At 46.1% G+C, this 22,617-nt stretch overlaps 1 protein-coding gene across 2 annotated transcripts in view; it reads left to right on the top strand.

Annotated features, from left to right (window-relative positions):
* FRMPD3 (FERM and PDZ domain containing 3) overlaps positions 1-22,617 on the top strand; it is a 371,292-nt gene that overhangs the window by 217,568 nt on the left and 131,107 nt on the right. For both annotated transcript variants that reach the window (XM_077283386.1, XM_077283387.1), the window contains 3 exons: positions 17,298-17,414; positions 17,798-17,929; positions 20,832-20,951. In XM_077283386.1, coding sequence (XP_077139501.1) covers positions 17,298-17,414; positions 17,798-17,929; positions 20,832-20,951 — 369 coding nt within the window. The remainder of the gene's footprint in view (positions 1-17,297; positions 17,415-17,797; positions 17,930-20,831; positions 20,952-22,617) is intronic.

The raw sequence follows: 22,617 nt of genomic DNA, 5'->3' as shown, positions 1-22,617 counted from the left end.
GGCACTCTATGGCTGCACAGTTATGGAGATGAACTCTATGGCTGCACAGTTATGAAGATGAACTCTATGGCTGCACAGTTATGGAGATGAACTCTATGGCTGCACAGTTATGAAGATGAAGTCTATGGCTGCACAGTTATGGAGATGAACTCTATGGCTGCACAGTTATGGAGAGGCACTCTATGGCTGCACAGTTATGGAGATGAACTCTATGGCTGCACCGTTATGGAGATGAACTCTATGGCTGCACAGTTATGGAGATGAACTCTATGGCTGCACAGTTATGGAGATGAACTCTATGGCTGCACAGTTATGGAGAGGCACTCTATGGCTGCACAGTTATGGAGATGAACTCTATGGCTGCACCGTTATGGAGATGAACTCTATGGCTGCACAGTTATGGAGATGAACTCTATGGCTGCACAGTTATGGAGATGAACTCTATGGCTGCACAGTTATGGAGAAGAACTCTATGGCTGCACAGTTATGGAGAGGCACTCTATGGCTGCACAGTTATGGAGAGGCACTCTATGGCTGCACAGTTATGGAGAGGCACTCTATGGCTGTACAGTTATGGAGAAGAACTCTATTGCTGTACAGTTATGGAGAAGAACTCTGTGGTTGCACAGTTATGGAGATGAACTCTATGGCTGCGCAGTTATGAAGATAAACTCTATGGCTGCACAGTTATGGAGATGACCTCTATGGCTGCACAGTTATGGAGATGACCTCTATGACTGCACAGTTATGAAATCTATGGCTGCACAGTTATGGAGAAGAACTGTATGGCTGCACAGTTATGGAGATGAACTCTATGGCTGCACAGTTATGGAGAGGCATTCTATGGCTGCACAGTTATGGAGAGGCACTCTATGGCTGCACAGTTATGGAGAAGAACTCTATGGCTGCACAGTTATGGAGATGAACTCTATGGCTGCACAGTTATGGAGATGTACTCTATGGCTGCACAGTTATGGAGAGGCACTCTATGGCTGCACAGTTATGGAGAGGAACTCTATGGCTGCACAGTTATGGAGATGAACTCTATGGCTGCACAGTTATGGAGATGAACTCTATGGCTGCACAGTTATGGAGATGAACTCTATGGCTGCACAGTTATGGAGAAGAACTCTATAGCTGCACAGTTATGGAGAGGCACGCTATGGCTGCACAGTTATGGAGAGGCACTCTATGGCTGCACAGTTATGGAGAGGCACTCTATGGCTGTACAGTTATGGAGAAGAACTCTATTGCTGTACAGTTATGGAGAAGAACTCTATGGTTGTGCGGAGCGCCCCCCACACCGCCGCAGGGCCGAGGGGTACCCGGAGCCGGGCCTCTAGGTCTCAGTCCTGGGGTTGTCACGGTGGCAAGACCCGGTCCGTGGCCCTGTCCGTCAGTGGAGGACGTCCGGTGAAATAGGTGGTGATAACGGTGGTGTAGCGGTGCAGTTGTGGGGTGCAGGTCGCGGTAAATAACGAGGACACCAGGTTGCAGTCTCTTTACCTCTTTACTGGAGATCTCTGAGTCCTCAGTCCAGAATACGGTTCACCAGGCTGCGCAAGTCCGGCCGGTCCAATGGCACCTCCAGAGTTCTCTTCACAGGTGGAAATCAGTGCCTTCCTTCTTAGCGCTGTGTGTTGTAGTCCTTCCCTGCTGTGCTCACGGAAAGTACCCCACAACTGTTGTGTCTGTTTCTTAAGTTCCCTCACAGCTCGATTAGATGTTCCTCTCTTATTCCATCCCTCCCTGTTATTCAGGTTGGAACGGCACCCGTTTGTCAGGTAGGCCTGGAGTTCTTCCGGGACCCTAGTGACGCCCCTCTCCCGCAATTGCCCCCCAAGACTTCATAGGTGATATGTGGTAGACAGCCCGCCTGAGACTGACTGTCCTGCCGCTGTTTGGAGTATGGCTTAAAGCTGTATATTATTCCACTCCCTCGGCGTTCCGGCCACCGGTAATGCGCCTCAGCAAGGTGCTGCCTCTTTCAACAAAACCCCTGCTGGTATTCTCCGTCTGCTTGATCTCGTTTCTCACTCAGCACAATCTATCTCGCTTCTAGTCCTTTCTTGGGCACCGCCGCTATGCTGAGCAGGCACGGTCCCGTTACGTTCTTTCCGATGCCAAGCCTCTGCCAGGATCCCACCCCTGGCAGAGACCCTACTGTCTCTTCCTCCACAACACCCTCTCTCACTAGGTGTTGCTTCGTTCAATCCAGTCAGCGTTCTAACTAACTTCCTGCCTGACCCCCAGTTTACCCACTATGGTGGGGAGTGGCCTAATGAATAGCACCCTTAGCTCCCCCCGGAGGCCCTGCTGTGAAACATATTTGTGTCTGTGATACCTGATCAGAGGAACTCCTTCAGTGCCATCGAACGCACCATGGCTCCCCTTAGTGGCGAAGCCACAGTACTGCAACGACCAGGACTCTGGGGCGCTGCAGTTGCACAGTTATGGAGAAGAACTCGATGGCTGCACAGTTATGGAGATGAACTCTATGGCTGCACAGTTATGGAGATGACCTCTATGGCTGCACAGTTATGGAGATGACCTCTATGGCTGCACAGTTATGAAATCTATGGCTGCACAGTTATGGAGAAGAACTGTATGGCTGCACAGTTATGGAGAGGCACTCTATGGCTGCACAGTTATGGAGATGAACTCTATGGCTGCACAGTTATGGAGAGGCATTCTATGGCTGCACAGTTATGGAGAGGCACTCTATGGCTGCACAGTTATGGAGATGAACTCTATGGCTGCACAGTTATGGAGAGGCACTCTATGGCTGCACAGTTATGGAGAAGAACTCTATGGCTGCACAGTTATGGAGATGAACTCTATGGCTGCACAGTTATGGAGAAGAACTCTATGGCTGCACAGTTATGGAGATGAACTCTATGGCTGCACAGTTATGGAGAGGCACTCTATGGCTGCACGGTTATGGAGATGAACTCTATGGCTGCACAGTTATGAAGATGAACTCTATGGCTGCACAGTTATGGAGATGAACTCTATGGCTGCACAGTTATGAAGATGAACTCTATGGCTGCACAGTTATGGAGATGAACTCTATGGCTGCACCGTTATGGAGATGAACTCTATGGCTGCACAGTTATGAAGATGAACTCTATGGCTGCACAGTTATGGAAAAGAACTCTATGGCTGCACAGTTATGGAGAGGCACTCTATGGCTGCACAGTTATGGAGAGGCACTCTATGGCTGCACAGTTATGGAGAGGCACTCTATGGCTGCACAGTTATGGAGATGAACTCTATGACTGCACAGTTATGGAGATGAACTCTATGGCTGCACAGTTATGGAGAAGAACTCTATGGCTGCACAGTTATGAAGATGAACTCTATGGCTGCACAGTTATGGAGATGAACTCTATGGCTGCACAGTTATGAAGATGAACTCTATGGCTGCACAGTTATGGAGATGTACTCTATGGCTGCACAGTTATGGAGAGGCACTCTATGGCTGCACAGTTATGGAGATGAACTCTATGGCTGCACAGTTATGGAGATGAACTCTATGGCTGCACAGTTATGGAGATGAACTCTATGGCTGCACAGTTATGGAGAAGAACTCTATAGCTGCACAGTTATGGAGAGGCACTCTATGGCTGCACAGTTATGGAGAGGCACTCTATGGCTGCACAATTATGGAGAGGCACTCTATGGCTGTACAGTTATGGAGAAGAACTCTATTGCTGTACAGTTATGGAGAAGAACTCTATGGTTGCACAGTTATGGAGAAGAACTCGATGGCTGCACAGTTATGGAGATGAACTCTATGGCTGCACAGTTATGGAGATGACCTCTATGGCTGCACAGTTATGGAGATGACCTCTATGGCTGCACAGTTATGAAATCTATGGCTGCACAGTTATGGAGAAGAACTGTATGGCTGCACAGTTATGGAGAGGCACTCTATGGCTGCACAGTTATGGAGATGAACTCTATGGCTGCACAGTTATGGAGAGGCATTCTATGGCTGCACAGTTATGGAGAGGCACTCTATGGCTGCACAGTTATGGAGATGAACTCTATGGCTGCACAGTTATGGAGAGGCACTCTATGGCTGCACAGTTATGGAGAAGAACTCTATGGCTGCACAGTTATGGAGATGAACTCTATGGCTGCACAGTTATGGAGAGGCACTCTATGGCTGCACAGTTATGGAGATGAACTCTATGGCTGCACAGTTATGAAGATGAACTCTATGGCTGCACAGTTATGGAGATGATCTCTATGGCTGCACAGTTATGAAGATGAACTCTATGGCTGCACAGTTATGGAGATGAACTCTATGGCTGCACCGTTATGGAGATGAACTCTATGGCTGCACAGTTATGAAGATGAACTCTATGGCTGCACAGTTATGGAAAAGAACTCTATGGCTGCACAGTTATGGAGAGGCACTCTATGGCTGCACAGTTATGGAGAGGCACTCTATGGCTGCACAGTTATGGAGAGGCACTCTATGGCTGCACAGTTATGGAGATGAACTCTATGACTGCACAGTTATGGAGATGAACTCTATGGCTGCACAGTTATGGAGAAGAACTCTATGGCTGCACAGTTATGAAGATGAACTCTAAGGCTGCACAGTTATGGAGATGAACTCTATGGCTGCACAGTTATGAAGATGAACTCTATGGCTGCACAGTTATGGAGATGTACTCTATGGCTGCACAGTTATGGAGAGGCACTCTATGGCTGCACAGTTATGGAGATGAACTCTATGGCTGCACAGTTATGGAGATGAACTCTATGGCTGCACAGTTATGGAGATGAACTCTATGGCTGCACAGTTATGGAGAAGAACTCTATAGCTGCACAGTTATGGAGAGGCACTCTATGGCTGCACAGTTATGGAGAGGCACTCTATGGCTGCACAATTATGGAGAGGCACTCTATGGCTGTACAGTTATGGAGAAGAACTCTATTGCTGTACAGTTATGGAGAAGAACTCTATGGTTGCACAGTTATGGAGAAGAACTCGATGGCTGCACAGTTATGGAGATGAACTCTATGGCTGCACAGTTATGGAGATGACCTCTATGGCTGCACAGTTATGGAGATGACCTCTATGGCTGCACAGTTATGAAATCTATGGCTGCACAGTTATGGAGAAGAACTGTATGGCTGCACAGTTATGGAGAGGCACTCTATGGCTGCACAGTTATGGAGATGAACTCTATGGCTGCACAGTTATGGAGAGGCATTCTATGGCTGCACAGTTATGGAGAGGCACTCTATGGCTGCACAGTTATGGAGATGAACTCTATGGCTGCACAGTTATGGAGAGGCACTCTATGGCTGCACAGTTATGGAGATGAACTCTATGGCTGCACAGTTATGGAGAGGCACTCTATGGCTGCACAATTGTGGAGAAGAACTCTATGGCTGCACAGTTATGGAGATGAACTCTATGGCTGCACAGTTATGGAGAGGCACTCTATGGCTGCACAGTTATGGAGATGAAGTCTGTGGCTGCACAGTTATGGATAAGAACTCTATGGCTGCACAGTTATGGAGATGAACTCTATGGCTGCACAGTTATGGAGATGAACTCTATGGCTGCACAGTTATGGAAAAGAACTCTATGGCTGCACAGTTATGGAGAGGCACTCTATGGCTTCACAGTTATGGAGATGAACTCTATGGCTGCACAGTTATGGAGATGAACTCTATGGCTGCACAGTTATGGAGAGGCACTCTATGGCTGCACAGTTATGGAGATGAACTCTATGGCTGCACAGTTATGGAGATGACCTCTATGGCTGCACAGTTATGGAGATGACCTCTATGGCTGCACAGTTATGAAATCTATGGCTGCACAGTTATGGAGAAGAACTGTATAGCTGCACAGTTATGGAGTGGCACTCTATGGCTGCACAGTTATGGAGATGAACTCTATGGCTGCACAGTTATGGAGAGGCATTCTATGGCTGCACAGTTATGGAGATGAACTCTATGGCTGCACAGTTATGGAGAGGCACTCTATGGCTGCACAGTTATGGAGAAGAACTCTATGGCTGCACAGTTATGGAGAAGAACTCTATGGCTGCACAGTTATGGAGATGAACTCTATGGCTGCACAGTTATGGAGAGGCACTCTATGGCTGCACAGTTATGGAGATGAAGTCTGTGGCTGCACAGTTATGGATAAGAACTCTATGGCTGCACAGTTATGGAGATGAACTCTATGGCTGCACAGTTATGGAGATGAACTCTATGGCTGCACAGTTATGGAAAAGAACTCTATGGCTGCACAGTTATGGAGAGGCACTCTATGGCTGCACAGTTATGGAGATGAACTCTATGGCTGCACAGTAATGGAGATGAACTCTATGGCTGCACAGTTATGGAGAGGCACTCTATGGCTGCACAGTTATGGAGATGAACTCTATGGCTGCACAGTTATGGAGAAGAACTCTATGGCTGCACAGTTATGGAGATGAACTCTATGGCTGCACAGTTATGAAGATGAACTCTATGGCTGCACAGTTATGGAGATGAACTCTATGGCTGCACAGTTATGAAGATGAACTCTATGGCTGCACAGTTATGGAGATGAACTCTATGGCTGCACCGTTATGGAGATGAACTCTATGGCTGCACAGTTATGGAGAGGCACTCTATGGCTGCACAGTTATGGAGAGGCACTCTATGGCTGCACAGTTATGGAGAGGCACTCTATGGCTGCACAGTTATGGAGATGAACTCTATGACTGCACAGTTATGGAGATGAACTCTATGGCTGCACAGTTATGGAGAAGAACTCTATGGCTGCACAGTTATGAAGATGAACTCTAAGGCTGCACAGTTATGGAGATGAACTCTATGGCTGCACAGTTATGAAGATGAACTCTATGGCTGCACAGTTATGGAGATGTACTCTATGGCTGCACAGTTATGGAGAGGCACTCTATGGCTGCACAGTTATGGAGATGAACTCTATGGCTGCACAGTTATGGAGATGAACTCTATGGCTGCACAGTTATGGAGATGAACTCTATGGCTGCACAGTTATGGAGAAGAACTCTATAGCTGCACAGTTATGGAGAGGCACTCTATGGCTGCACAGTTATGGAGAGGCACTCTATGGCTGCACAATTATGGAGAGGCACTCTATGGCTGTACAGTTATGGAGAAGAACTCTATTGCTGTACAGTTATGGAGAAGAACTCTATGGTTGCACAGTTATGGAGAAGAACTCGATGGCTGCACAGTTATGGAGATGAACTCTATGGCTGCACAGTTATGGAGATGACCTCTATGGCTGCACAGTTATGGAGATGACCTCTATGGCTGCACAGTTATGAAATCTATGGCTGCACAGTTATGGAGAAGAACTGTATGGCTGCACAGTTATGGAGAGGCACTCTATGGCTGCACAGTTATGGAGATGAACTCTATGGCTGCACAGTTATGGAGAGGCATTCTATGGCTGCACAGTTATGGAGAGGCACTCTATGGCTGCACAGTTATGGAGATGAACTCTATGGCTGCACAGTTATGGAGAGGCACTCTATGGCTGCACAGTTATGGAGATGAACTCTATGGCTGCACAGTTACGGAGAGGCACTCTATGGCTGCACAATTGTGGAGAAGAACTCTATGGCTGCACAGTTATGGAGATGAACTCTATGGCTGCACAGTTATGGAGAGGCACTCTATGGCTGCACAGTTATGGAGATGAAGTCTGTGGCTGCACAGTTATGGATAAGAACTCTATGGCTGCACAGTTATGGAGATGAACTCTATGGCTGCACAGTTATGGAGATGAACTCTATGGCTGCACAGTTATGGAAAAGAACTCTATGGCTGCACAGTTATGGAGAGGCACTCTATGGCTTCACAGTTATGGAGATGAACTCTATGGCTGCACAGTTATGGAGATGAACTCTATGGCTGCACAGTTATGGAGAGGCACTCTATGGCTGCACAGTTATGGAGATGAACTCTATGGCTGCACAGTTATGGAGATGACCTCTATGGCTGCACAGTTATGGAGATGACCTCTATGGCTGCACAGTTATGAAATCTATGGCTGCACAGTTATGGAGAAGAACTGTATAGCTGCACAGTTATGGAGTGGCACTCTATGGCTGCACAGTTATGGAGATGAACTCTATGGCTGCACAGTTATGGAGAGGCATTCTATGGCTGCACAGTTATGGAGATGAACTCTATGGCTGCACAGTTATGGAGAGGCACTCTATGGCTGCACAGTTATGGAGAAGAACTCTATGGCTGCACAGTTATGGAGAAGAACTCTATGGCTGCACAGTTATGGAGATGAACTCTATGGCTGCACAGTTATGGAGAGGCACTCTATGGCTGCACAGTTATGGAGATGAAGTCTGTGGCTGCACAGTTATGGATAAGAACTCTATGGCTGCACAGTTATGGAGATGAACTCTATGGCTGCACAGTTATGGAGATGAACTCTATGGCTGCACAGTTATGGAAAAGAACTCTATGGCTGCACAGTTATGGAGAGGCACTCTATGGCTGCACAGTTATGGAGATGAACTCTATGGCTGCACAGTAATGGAGATGAACTCTATGGCTGCACAGTTATGGAGAGGCACTCTATGGCTGCACAGTTATGGAGATGAACTCTATGGCTGCACAGTTATGGAGATGAACTCTATGGCTGCACAGTTATGGAGAGGCACTCTATGGCTGCACAGTTATGGAGATGAACTCTATGGCTGCACAGTTATGGAGAAGAACTCTATGGCTGCACAGTTATGGAGAAGAACTCTATGGCTGCGCAGTTATGAAGATGAACTCTATGGCTGCACAGTTATGGAGAAGAACTCTATGGCTGCACAGTTATGGAGATGAACTCTATGGCTGCGCAGTTATGAAGATGAACTCTATGGCTGCACAGTTATGGAGATGACCTCTATGGCTGCACAGTTATGGAGAGGCACTCTATGGCTGCACAGTTGTGGAGAAGAACTCTATGGCTGCACAGTTATGGAGATGAACTCTATGGCTGCACAGTTATGGAGAGGCACTCTATTGCTGCACAGTTATGGAGATGAAGTCTGTGGCTGCACAGTTATGGATAAGAACTCTATGGCTGCACAGTTATGGAGATGAACTCTATGGCTGCACAGTTATGGAGATGAACTCTATGGCTGCACAGTTATGGAGAGGCACTCTATGGTTGCACAGTTATGGAGATGAAGTCTGTGGCTGCACAGTTATGGATAAGAACTCTATGGCTGCACAGTTATGGAGATGAACTCTATGGCTGCACAGTTATGGAGATGAACTCTATGGCTGCACAGTTATGGAAAAGAACTCTATGGCTGCACAGTTATGGAGAGGCACTCTATGGCTGCACAGTTATGGAGATGAACTCTATGGCTGCACAGTTATGGAGATGACCTCTATGGCTGCACAGTTATGGAGAGGCACTCTATGGCTGCACAGTTGTGGAGAAGAACTCTATGGCTGCACAGTTATGGACATGAACTCTATGGCTGCACAGTTATGGAGAGGCAGTCTATGGCTGCACAGTTGTGGAGAAGAACTCTATGGCTGCACAGTTATGGAGATGAACTCTATGGCTGCACAGTTATGGAGAGGCACTCTATGGCTGCACAGTTATGGAGATGAACTCTATGGCTGCACAGTTATGGAGATGAACTCTATGGCTGCACAGTTATGGAAAAGAACTCTATGGCTGCACAGTTATGGAGAGGCACTCTATGGCTGCACAGTTATGGAGATGAACTCTATGGCTGCACAGTTGTGGAGATGAACTCTATGGCTGCACAGTTATGGAGAGGCACTCTATGGCTGCACAGTTATGGAGATGAACTCTATGGCTGCACAGTTATGGAGATGACCTCTATGGCTGCACAGTTATGAAATCTATGGCTGCACAGTTATGGAGAAGAACTGTATGGCTGCACAGTTATGGAGAGGCACTCTATGGCTGCACAGTTATGGAGATGAACTCTATGGCTGCACAGTTATGGAAAGGCATTCTATGGCTGCACAGTTATAAAGAGATGAACTCTATGGCTGCACAGTTATGGAGAGGCACTCTATGGCTGCACAGTTATGGAGAAGAACTCTATGGCTGCACAGTTATGGAGAAGAACTCTATGGCTGCACAGTTATGGAGATGACCTCTATGGCTGCACAGTTATGGAGAGGCACTCTATGGCTGCACAGTTATGGAGATGAAGTCTGTGGCTGCACAGTTATGGATAAGAACTCTATGGCTGCATAGTTATGGAGATGAACTCTATGGCTGCACAGTTATGGAGATGAACTCTATGGCTGCACAGTTATGGAAAAGAACTCTATGGCTGCACAGTTATGGAGAGGCACTCTATGGCTGCACAGTTATGGAGATGAACTCTATGGCTGCACAGTTATGCAGATGAACTCTATGGCTGCACAGTTATGGAGAGGCACTCTATGGCTGCACAGTTATGGAGATGAACTCTATGGCTGCACAGTTATGGAGATGAACTCTATGGCTGCACAGTTATGAAGATGAACTCTATGGCTGCACAGTTATGGAGAGGCACACTATGGCTGCACAGTTATGGAGATGAACTCTATGGCTGCACAGTTATGGAGATGAACTCTATGGCTGCACAGTTATGGAGATGAACTCTATGGCTGCACAGTTATGGAGAAGAACTCTATGGCTGCACAGTTATGGAGATGAACTCTATGGCTGCACAGTTATGGAGAGGCACTCTATGGCTGCACAGTTATGAAGATGAACTCTATGGCTGCACAGTTATGGAGATGAACTCTATGGCTGCACAGTTATGGAGAGGCACTCTATGGCTGCACAGTTATGGAGATGAACTCTATGGCTGCACAGTTATGGAGATGAACTCTATGGCTGCACAGTTATGGAGAAGAACTCTATGGCTGCACAGTTATGGAGAAGAACTCTGTGGTTGCACAGTTATGGAGATGAACTCTATGGCTGCGCAGTTATGAAGATGAACTCTATGGCTGCACAGTTATGGAGATGACCTCTATGGCTGCACAGTTATGGAGATGACCTCTATGGCTGCACAGTTATGAAATCTATGGCTGCACAGTTATGGAGTAGAACTGTATGGCTGCACAGTTATGGAGAGGCACTGTATGGCTGCACAGTTATGGAGATGAACTCTATGGCTGTACAGTTATGGAGAGGCATTCTATGGCTGCACAGTTATGGAGAGGCACTCTATGGCTGCACAGTTATGGAGATGAACTCTATGGCTGCACAGTTATGGAGATGAACTCTATGGCTGCACAGTTATGGAGAGGCACTCTATGGCTGCACAGTTATGGAGATGAACTCTATGGCTGCACAGTTATGAAGATGAACTCTATGGCTGCACAGTTATGGAGATGAACTCTATGGCTGCACAGTTATGAAGATGAAGTCTATGGCTGCACAGTTATGGAGATGAACTCTATGGCTGCACAGTTATGGAGAGGCACTCTATGGCTGCACAGTTATGGAGATGAACTCTATGGCTGCACCGTTATGGAGATGAACTCTATGGCTGCACAGTTATGGAGATGAACTCTATGGCTGCACAGTTATGGAGATGAACTCTATGGCTGCACAGTTATGGAGAGGCACTCTATGGCTGCACAGTTATGGAGATGAACTCTATGGCTGCACCGTTATGGAGATGAACTCTATGGCTGCACAGTTATGGAGATGAACTCTATGGCTGCACAGTTATGGAGATGAACTCTATGGCTGCACAGTTATGGAGAAGAACTCTATGGCTGCACAGTTATGGAGAGGCACTCTATGGCTGCACAGTTATGGAGAGGCACTCTATGGCTGCACAGTTATGGAGAGGCACTCTATGGCTGTACAGTTATGGAGAAGAACTCTATTGCTGTACAGTTATGGAGAAGAACTCTGTGGTTGCACAGTTATGGAGATGAACTCTATGGCTGCGCAGTTATGAAGATGAACTCTATGGCTGCACAGTTATGGAGATGACCTCTATGGCTGCACAGTTATGGAGATGACCTCTATGACTGCACAGTTATGAAATCTATGGCTGCACAGTTATGGAGAAGAACTGTATGGCTGCACAGTTATGGAGATGAACTCTATGGCTGCACAGTTATGGAGAGGCATTCTATGGCTGCACAGTTATGGAGAGGCACTCTATGGCTGCACAGTTATGGAGAAGAACTCTATGGCTGCACAGTTATGGAGATGAACTCTATGGCTGCACAGTTATGGAGATGTACTCTATGGCTGCACAGTTATGGAGAGGCACTCTATGGCTGCACAGTTATGGAGAGGAACTCTATGGCTGCACAGTTATGGAGATGAACTCTATGGCTGCACAGTTATGGAGATGAACTCTATGGCTGCACAGTTATGGAGATGAACTCTATGGCTGCACAGTTATGGAGAAGAACTCTATAGCTGCACAGTTATGGAGAGGCACTCTATGGCTGCACAGTTATGGAGAGGCACTCTATGGCTGCACAGTTATGGAGAGGCACTCTATGGCTGTACAGTTATGGAGAAGAACTCTATTGCTGTACAGTTATGGAGAAGAACTCTATGGTTGTGAGGAGCGCCCCCCACACCGCCGCAGGGCCGAGGGGTACCCGGAGCCGGGCCTCTAGGTCTCAGTCCTGGGGTTGTCACGGTGGCAAGACCCGGTCCGTGGCCCTGTCCGTCAGTGGGGGACGTCCGGTGAAATAGGTGGTGATAACGGTGGTGTAGCGGTGCAGTTGTGGGGTGCAGGTCGCGGTAAATAACGAGGACACCAGGTTGCAGTCTCTTTACCTCTTTACTGGAGATCTCTGAGTCCTCAGTCCAGAATACGGTTCACCAGGCTGCGCAAGTCCGGCCGGTCCAATGGCACCTCCAGAGTTCTCTTCACAGGTGGAAATCAGTGCCTTCCTTCTTAGCGCTGTGTGTTGTAGTCCTTCCCTGCTGTGCTCACGGAAAGTACCCCACAACTGTTGTGTCTGTTTCTTAAGTTCCCTCACAGCTCGATTAGATGTTCCTCTCTTATTCCATCCCTCCCTGTTATTCAGGTTGGAACGGCACCCGTTTGTCAGGTAGGCCTGGAGTTCTTCCGGGACCCTAGTGACGCCCCTCTCCCGCAATTGCCCCCCAAGACTTCATAGGTGATATGTGGTAGACAGCCCGCCTGAGACTGACTGTCCTGCCGCTGTTTGGAGTATGGCTTAAAGCTGTATATTATTCCACTCCCTCGGCGTTCCGGCCACCGGTAATGCGCCTCAGCAAGGTGCTGCCTCTTTCAACAAAACCCCTGCTGGTATTCTCCGTCTGCTTGATCTCGTTTCTCACTCAGCACAATCTATCTCGCTTCTAGTCCTTTCTTGGGCACCGCCGCTATGCTGAGCAGGCACGGTCCCGTTACGTTCTTTCCGATGCCAAGCCTCTGCCAGGATCCCACCCCTGGCAGAGACCCTACTGTCTCTTCCTCCACAACACCCTCTCTCACTAGGTGTTGCTTCGTTCAATCCAGTCAGCGTTCTAACTAACTTCCTGCCTGACCCCCAGTTTACCCACTATGGTGGGGAGTGGCCTAATGAATAGCACCCTTAGCTCCCCCCGGAGGCCCTGCTGTGAAACATATTTGTGTCTGTGATACCTGATCAGAGGAACTCCTTCAGTGCCATCGAACGCACCATGGCTCCCCTTAGTGGCGAAGCCACAGTACTGCAACGACCAGGACTCTGGGGCGCTGCAGTTGCACAGTTATGGAGAAGAACTCGATGGCTGCACAGTTATGGAGATGAACTCTATGGCTGCACAGTTATGGAGATGACCTCTATGGCTGCACAGTTATGGAGATGACCTCTATGGCTGCACAGTTATGAAATCTATGGCTGCACAGTTATGGAGAAGAACTGTATGGCTGCACAGTTATGGAGAGGCACTCTATGGCTGCACAGTTATGGAGATGAACTCTATGGCTGCACAGTTATGGAGAGGCATTCTATGGCTGCACAGTTATGGAGAGGCACTCTATGGCTGCACAGTTATGGAGATGAACTCTATGGCTGCACAGTTATGGAGAGGCACTCTATGGCTGCACAGTTATGGAGAAGAACTCTATGGCTGCACAGTTATGGAGATGAACTCTATGGCTGCACAGTTATGGAGAAGAACTCTATGGCTGCACAGTTATGGAGATGAACTCTATGGCTGCACAGTTATGGAGAGGCACTCTATGGCTGCACGGTTATGGAGATGAACTCTATGGCTGCACAGTTATGAAGATGAACTCTATGGCTGCACAGTTATGGAGATGAACTCTATGGCTGCACAGTTATGAAGATGAACTCTATGGCTGCACAGTTATGGAGATGAACTCTATGGCTGCACCGTTATGGAGATGAACTCTATGGCTGCACAGTTATGAAGATGAACTCTATGGCTGCACAGTTATGGAGATGAACTCTATGGCTGCACAGTTATGGAGAGGCACTCTATGGCTGCACAGTTATGGAGAGGCACTCTATGGCTGCACAATTATGGAGAGGCACTCTATGGCTGTACAGTTATGGAGAAGAACTCTATTGCTGTACAGTTATGGAGAAGAACTCTATGGTTGCACAGTTATGGAGATGAACTCTATGGCTGCACAGTTATGGAAAAGAACTCTATGGCTGCACAGTTATGGAGAGGCACTCTATGGCTGCACAGTTATGGAGATGAACTCTATGGCTGCACAGTTATGCAGATGAACTCTATGGCTGCACAGTTATGGAGAGGCACCCTATGGCTGCACAGTTATGGAGATGAACTCTATGGCTGCACAGTTATGGAGATGAACTCTATGGCTGCACAGTTATGAAGATGAACTCTATGGCTGCACAGTTATGGAGAGGCACTCTATGGCTGCACAGTTATGGAGATGAACTCTATGGCTGCACAGTTATGGAGATGAACTCTATGGCTGCACAGTTATGGAGATGAACTCTATGGCTGCACAGTTATGGAGAAGAACTCTATGGCTGCACAGTTATGGAGAAGAACTCTGTGGTTGCACAGTTATGGAGATGAACTCTATGGCTGCGCAGTTATGAAGATGAACTCTATGGCTGCACAGTTATGGAGATGACCTCTATGGCTGCACAGTTATGGAGATGACCTCTATGGCTGCACAGTTATGAAATCTATGGCTGCACAGTTATGGAGATGAACTCTATGGCTGTACAGTTATGGAGAGGCATTCTATGGCTGCACAGTTATGGAGAGGCACTCTATGGCTGCACAGTTATGGAGATGAACTCTATGGCTGCACAGTTATGGAGATGAACTCTATGGCTGCACAGTTATGGAGAGGCACTCTATGGCTGCACAGTTATGGAGATGAACTCTATGGCTGCACAGTTATGGAGATGAACTCTATGGCTGCACAGTTATGAAGATGAAGTCTATGGCTGCACAGTTATGGAGATGAACTCTATGGCTGCACAGTTATGGAGAGGCACTCTATGGCTGCACAGTTATGGAGATGAACTCTATGGCTGCACCGTTATGGAGATGAACTCTATGGCTGCACAGTTATGGAGATGAACTCTATGGCTGCACAGTTATGGAGATGAACTCTATGGCTGCACAGTTATGGAGAAGAACTCTATGGCTGCACAGTTATGGAGAGGCACTCTATGGCTGCACAGTTATGGAGAGGCACTCTATGGCTGCACAGTTATGGAGAGGCACTCTATGGCTGTACAGTTATGGAGAAGAACTCTATTGCTGTACAGTTATGGAGAAGAACTCTGTGGTTGCACAGTTATGGAGATGAACTCTATGGCTGCGCAGTTATGAAGATGAACTCTATGGCTGCACAGTTATGGAGATGACCTCTATGGCTGCACAGTTATGGAGATGACCTCTATGGCTCCACAGTTATGAAATCTATGGCTGCACAGTTATGGAGAAGAACTGTATGGCTGCACAGTTATGGAGATGAACTCTATGGCTGCACAGTTATGGAGAGGCATTCTATGGCTGCACAGTTATGGAGAAGAACTCTATGGCTGCACAGTTATGGAGAAGAACTCTATGGCTGCACAGTTATGGAGATGAACTCTATGGCTGCACAGTTATGGAGAAGAACTCTATGGCTGCACAGTTATGGAGATGAACTCTATGGCTGCACAGTTATGGAGATGAACTCTATGGCTGCACAGTTATGGATAGGCATGGTATGACAGGCACAGGTATGAAGAGGGAATTGTGGGGTTCAAAAGGCATGGTGAGAGGGTGTATTTGGATTTGAGAGTGCAGATTTCATACAATCTTATTTGAAGGGGAGAGCCATGTCACTTTTCCAGTGCTTTTGAGCTTCATATGAATTAGATGTGCCCTATTTATATATATATACGAGTATAGTGACTGATGATTTTCCTCAATTGTTTTTTATAGGATGATTTGAAGTTTTTGATGGTTTCATTTTGGGCACATAACATTTTTTGATTGCTTTTAAGGTCAGTTTCACAATTATACTGTGCTCTATTTTAAGCACTTAAATCAGGCTTTCTGTCTAAATTTCAAGGATAAAAAGATTAGTATCTGATTGATGAGAGTGTTACACCTAGCACATCTGCTGATCATCTGGCACCGGTGGCAGCCAGAAGGTCTTCAATGATGCCAGAACATAGCAGACACATCAAAACTATAGTGGCTATAGCCGGGTACTGCAGTACCCTGTCACGGCCACTACAGAAATGACAGTTCTGCTGTGTTTCGGCAGCATCCAAGAACTTCCAGCCACCTCCACTGGTAACATCTAACAGTGCAAGGCATCCTGAGGATAGGCCATTTTTAATAAAAAGAAGTGGGCTACCCCTTTTATATATATACTTTGTTGTTCTGTTCATTCAGTAATAACTAGTTATGAGCGAGTATACTCGTTGCTCGGGTTTTCTTGAGCATGCTCGGGTGGTTTCCGAGTATTTATTAGTGCTTGGAGATTTAGTTTTTGTCAGCGATGCAGCTGCATGATTTACGGCTGCTAGCCAGCCTGAGTACATGTGGGGGTTGCCTGGTTGCTAGGGAATCCCCACATATATTCAAGCTGTCTAGCAGCCGTAAAACATGCAGCTACGACAACAAAAAGTAAATCTCTGAGCAGTCACAAATTCTCGGAGACCACCCGAGCGTGCTCGGGAAAATCTAAGCAACAAGTATACTTGCTCATCACTAGTAATAATGTTATTCTAATTACTTTTATTAAAGGTTTTTTTTTCCTATTTCTTATTTTTTTCGTTAGGACATGTTGAAAATGAAGGATTCTGCCCCTCTTTTGCTCATACCTAACGTCTTAAAAGTGTTCTTGGAGAATGGACAAATCAAATCGTTTACCTTTGATGGAAGGACCACAGTAAAGGCAAGACATTTTAGAGTTCAGCCAACAAATAGTAACACTTCTATGTAAAATATACAAAATTAATTAAAGAAGCACTCCAACTCCTTCTCCTTCACCTTCCCTTCCTCACATCAAAGTTTTTATCCTCTTAATATATTGCAGTCATCATATTATATAGCACTGTGTACTTACAATTGCTCGTTTTGCCTTTCCACCCAGCTAATAAAATCTTTGATGGAAGGAGGAGGAGAGGAGGAGCAAGAGGAGAAGGGGGAGATAGAGGAGGAGAGGAGCAGGAGGAAAAGGAGGGGATAGAGGATGAGGATGAGGAGGAGGAGAAGGAGGGCTTTTTAAAAAACAGAAAAGACTGGATGAATGTGTAACTCAACCTCTTTCTTTTCCAGGATGTCATGGTCACTCTTCAGGATCGGCTTTCACTTCGTCACCGCGACCATTTTTCTCTTGTGCTGGAGTACACTGCATCAGATCAAAACCAGAAATATTTATTACTTCAAGACAAGCAACCACTGGCTCATGTGAGAAATGGACACCAATCACACTTATAATTGATAAAAAAAGAAGGGTCAGAGATGCAAAAAAGCAAGATAATAGTGCACATTTGGGTACAGAGGGGGTGATCTATTAATACTACGGGTGTAAAATATCTTAGTGTGCATTTGTGTGCCTGTATGTGCATGCATATATTCTAACATTCAAGCGATTATTTGGTGTAGGGAGGGATAGGCCGCTGCTAGGTCCTAGGAGGTCCTTAGTCATCTCTGCTATGCAACCAGGAAGCTGAAATTCCACTGTAACTGGGGCTAATATATCGGCCCCAGTTGCAGAAGGAAATTGGAAACAAAAACACTGTACAGTATTAATTTGTTAAAAGTCTGACCCAAAAGAACTTTTGAGACCTTATTGCGGGACACAGTGTGTAAAATAAATGAAAAAATTATTAAACCAAAAAAAGAAATAAGTAAAACTGAACAAAAAAAAGTCAGAATAGCTGAGCTGTTTCTAGCCCCTCCCCATTACAAAAACAAGATGCCCAATATACAAGTCCTTTCTACTGGAAACACAATTGAAAATGTTTCTTAGCTGTTCTTTGGTTAAAAAAATTGTGAAAAATAGACATATTTCCTATTTTTCGTTATATTTTCCCCAAATATCAGCAAAAAATTTTAAATTAAAGTGGCATAAAAATTAAGCCCCATTTATCACAAAAAGAAGAGGCAAAAATTACTCAAATGTCCAAATGAGAAATCATTTGGAGCCGTCAAAAGCACATGTGGGATAAATCCCCAAAATACGCCCCGTCATGAACTGGTTAATATGATTTAAAGAAGTACCGTATTTAAAAAAATGAATTAGAATATACAAGCCTTTTATGAGTATTTGATAAAAGCCTAATTTCTGATAAATAATGAGAGAATCAGAAAAAGGGCATGGAAATATGGCGCCATCAGTCACCTACACATGAATGCAGATCATTCAGCGTAACATTCCAGGAGGAATAACGGTCTTCTTTTTCCATATATTTGTTACTACTTTCATGCCAAAAAAAGGCAAATGTATATTAAGAGAGATAGATTTATTGGATAATCAGAAACATTATATTTGCAAGCTTTCAGAGCACATATACTCTTTCATGAGGCTCTGAAAGCTTGGAAGTGTTATTTTTCTAGTAAGCCAATAAAGATATCACTACTAGTATACTTTTGCCTTTTTGGTGCATAAAAGTTTTTACATTGATATATTTTTAGATAAATTTGTATATTTTACACATAATTTTAATTTATTTATTTATTGATACACTTTTTTTATTTTATACTGCTTGCGAAGTATGTAATGTAATGTAATATTTAAAAAAAATTAAATACAGAGGAGTGAAATCTTTGTAAAAAATATTGGTATTTTATATTTCTATAATTAAGCAAAAAGGTTTATTTAAAACAAAACGTTTGAATTTTTTAGAATATTCACGCTTTATTTCCCACACCGGAGGCAGACAGAGGGACCGGGAACCATAGACTCACAGACCAGAGGCAGGCAGAGGGACAGGAAATCACAGACCGGAGGCAGGTGGAAGGACAGGAAATCACAGAGCGGAGGCAGGCAGAGGGGCTTCGGAATCTCAGATTGGAGGGAAGGGGAAGGGCATGGGAATCACAGACCAGAGGCAGATGGAGGGGTCAGGCAATCATAAATCGGAGGCAGACAGAGGGACCGGGGAATCACAGACCAGGGGCAGGTGGAGGGGTCAGGCAATCATAAATCGGAGGCAGGCATATGGCCTGGGAATCACAGACCAGAGGCAGGCAGAGGGGCCGGGGAATCACAGACCGGAGGCAGGCGGATGGGCCAGGAATCACAGACCGGAGGCAGGCAGAGGGTCTGGGAATCACAGGCAGAGGGGCCGGGGAATCACAGACCGGAGGCAGGTGGAGGGGACGGGGAATCACAGACAAGAGGCAGGCAGAGGCATAGGGAGTCACAGACTGGAGGCAGGCAGAGGGGCCAGGGAATCACAGACCGAAGGCAGGTGGAGGGGATGGGGAATCACAGACCAGAGGCAGGCTGAGGGACGGAGAATCACAGACTGAGGCAGGCAGTGGGACAGGAAGTCACACACTGGAGGCAGGCAAAGGGGCCAGGGAATCACAGAACGAGGGCAGAGAAAAGAGACAGGGAATCATAGACTAAGGGCAAGTGGAGGGGCTGGGAATCGCAGACTGCAGGCAGATGGAGAGGCTGGGGAATCACAGACCAAAGACAGACAGAGGGGCTGGGGAATCACAGACCGGGGGCAGGTGGATAGGCTGGGGAAACACAGACCAGAGGCAGGCAGAGGGGCCAGACAATCATAAACCGGAGGCAGGCAGAGGGACAGGTAATCACAGACCAGAGGCAGGCAAAGGGGCCGAGGAATCACAGCAGACCGAAGGCAGGCGGAGAGACAGGGAATCACAGACCAGAAGCAGGCAGAGGGACAGGGAGTCACAGACTGAAGTCAGCTGGAGGGGCCGGGTAATCACAGACTAGAAGAAGGCAGAGGGGCCAGGAAATCACAGACCCAGGGCAGGGAGAAGAGACTGGGAATCATAGACTATGGGCAGGTGGAGAAGTGGGGAATGACACACCAGAGACAGGGAGGGGGATAGGGAATTACAGACTGGAAGCAGGCAGAGGGGCCAAAGACTCACACATAGGGAGTAGAAGTCTCAGTGTACAATACGGCCCCTGTGCACCAAAATCTAATTAGCAAAAAACTTCAAATGGGGATTAAAGAAGAACAACTAAGCGGATTTCTTCTCCAAAGTTATCAATATAATCAGCATTACAGGGCCATTATGGCTATGCCTTTACTTCACATTACAAAATCATGCTGACAGGTTCTCTCTAAGCAATCTGTGATTGTGCATTCCATTTTTCCAGGTGGTGCATAGAACTCACTATCAAGGTATGAGATGTTTGTTCAGAATCAGCTTCTTCCCCAAAGATCCAGCTGATATTCTCCATTCTGACCCCGCTGCTTTTGAATATCTATACATCCAGGTAATGATGAAACTATAAGCATGCAGATCATTTAGAATTACTTTTAGAGTATTGCTGTGTAAGCAGAGTACATCAGAGGCTATATATGCTGCAGATTTCTGCTTACAGGAGAATCATTCAGTGCTTAGACAATGTGAGAAAATGAACTGTTTCACTTGAGACACAGTTTGCACCTCATGCTCTTGATAGTGCAGATATTGGTTGCTGACAGACACAAAATTGAGAAGTCAAATGATAAAATCTAGTGGAATTACATATACTGTACACAAATAGTGTTGGTCTGGGGTGCCAAGGGTCCACCAGTAACATTGACGCTAGGTGCCCACTGTCCAGCTGCATGCAATATTACTTTACCCTCAGTCACTAAATTATCTCTGCTTCTATATAATAACTTTGATAAAATGAATACTTAGCTGTTGGCTTTGTCTGTTTGCAGTGAATCTACCGTATTGTGCTCGCAACTGCTCATGTAGAGGGATGGGTACCCACTCCAGGACAGTGACCCACCTGGGAATTCATCTGTTACCCAGTGGGCCAGTCCAGGCCTGCATATAAATAAACTATTATAACAGTTAATGCAGCGCCATCTACTGTCTGCTTAACACAGTCCCCCAGCATAAAAGGATGCGATTGTAAACTTCAACACCCCTTATCGGAGTCTTGAGGAGTCTTGAGGCTCGATTCATCAAGCAGTTTTTATTCAGACTTAAAATTTCCTGGAGTGTTGCAAAAGTTTTGTGCAACTCAAAGTTATGACTTTTTAGGCTAGTCCTGGATTGCTGTGACAACTTTTAGAAAAGTGGCCAAGCGCACCCAGCAAATTCATCAAAATTTAAAATACAAAGTGGTGTAAATTTAGACAGAAATATAGACTAGCCCTGACTGATGTACTTTTCTGGCGATTTTCTCTTGATGAATCTTCCTCACCTTCCTCCAGTGCTCCCTTCATTAAGACTAGCATACAAAACTCAAGTCTTAATGAACTGGGCCCATAGTCTATTACACCCAGCCTCCTAACCAGATCACAATGTTCATCTCTATACTCAAATGCTGTGCAAAGATATCCTAATCATTTCCTCAGTTGGGCGGTACTGTATGTCTAAAAGTCATTTTTCTTGAAGTTCAATATGCTTGTGTGGCGCCCCTAGGGGTATTTGTCACAAAAAATAGTTATTGACACCAAATACAAATATTAAAATAGCAAGACTGCACTACCATCTCCGGCCAGAAGGGGGAGCTCCAGAGACTCCCCTTGATCTATTCTGGTCTGAGAAAAAGATTGGCAGTTGGGTTGAGGAGCTGAAAGTAAGAGGTCGTATAACTGAACTCCTAACAGCCCTATGACGGATTATAGGCCCGTAATACCGATAGTAGGAAAAGAGGAATAGAGAAAAAGGACATTGTGATAACCTCTACCCAGAATAGGCGCAGAGACGGATACCGGATCCGTGGCTATATTCATTATATATAATACAGCAACCGGAAGGAAGTGAGGTGATATCAGCTTCACTAGGGTAAGACGCCGCAACAGACACAGAGTTCAGCGGTACTCCCAGAGGGGGTAAGCCGACAAAAAGGACTCGGGTTGTCCGTCGAACCAGAGCACAGAAGAGACAGATTGGGTCGGCAGCCAGTTCACAAACAGCAGCAGGGCCATACAGAAACT

Source organism: Ranitomeya variabilis, chromosome 2 (genome assembly GCF_051348905.1).
Source record: "Ranitomeya variabilis isolate aRanVar5 chromosome 2, aRanVar5.hap1, whole genome shotgun sequence".
In the NCBI taxonomy this organism is placed as follows: Eukaryota; Metazoa; Chordata; class Amphibia; order Anura; family Dendrobatidae; genus Ranitomeya; species Ranitomeya variabilis.
The sequence above is the reverse complement of the archived record's forward strand: the minus strand, read 5'-3'. Positions and strand labels throughout refer to the sequence as shown.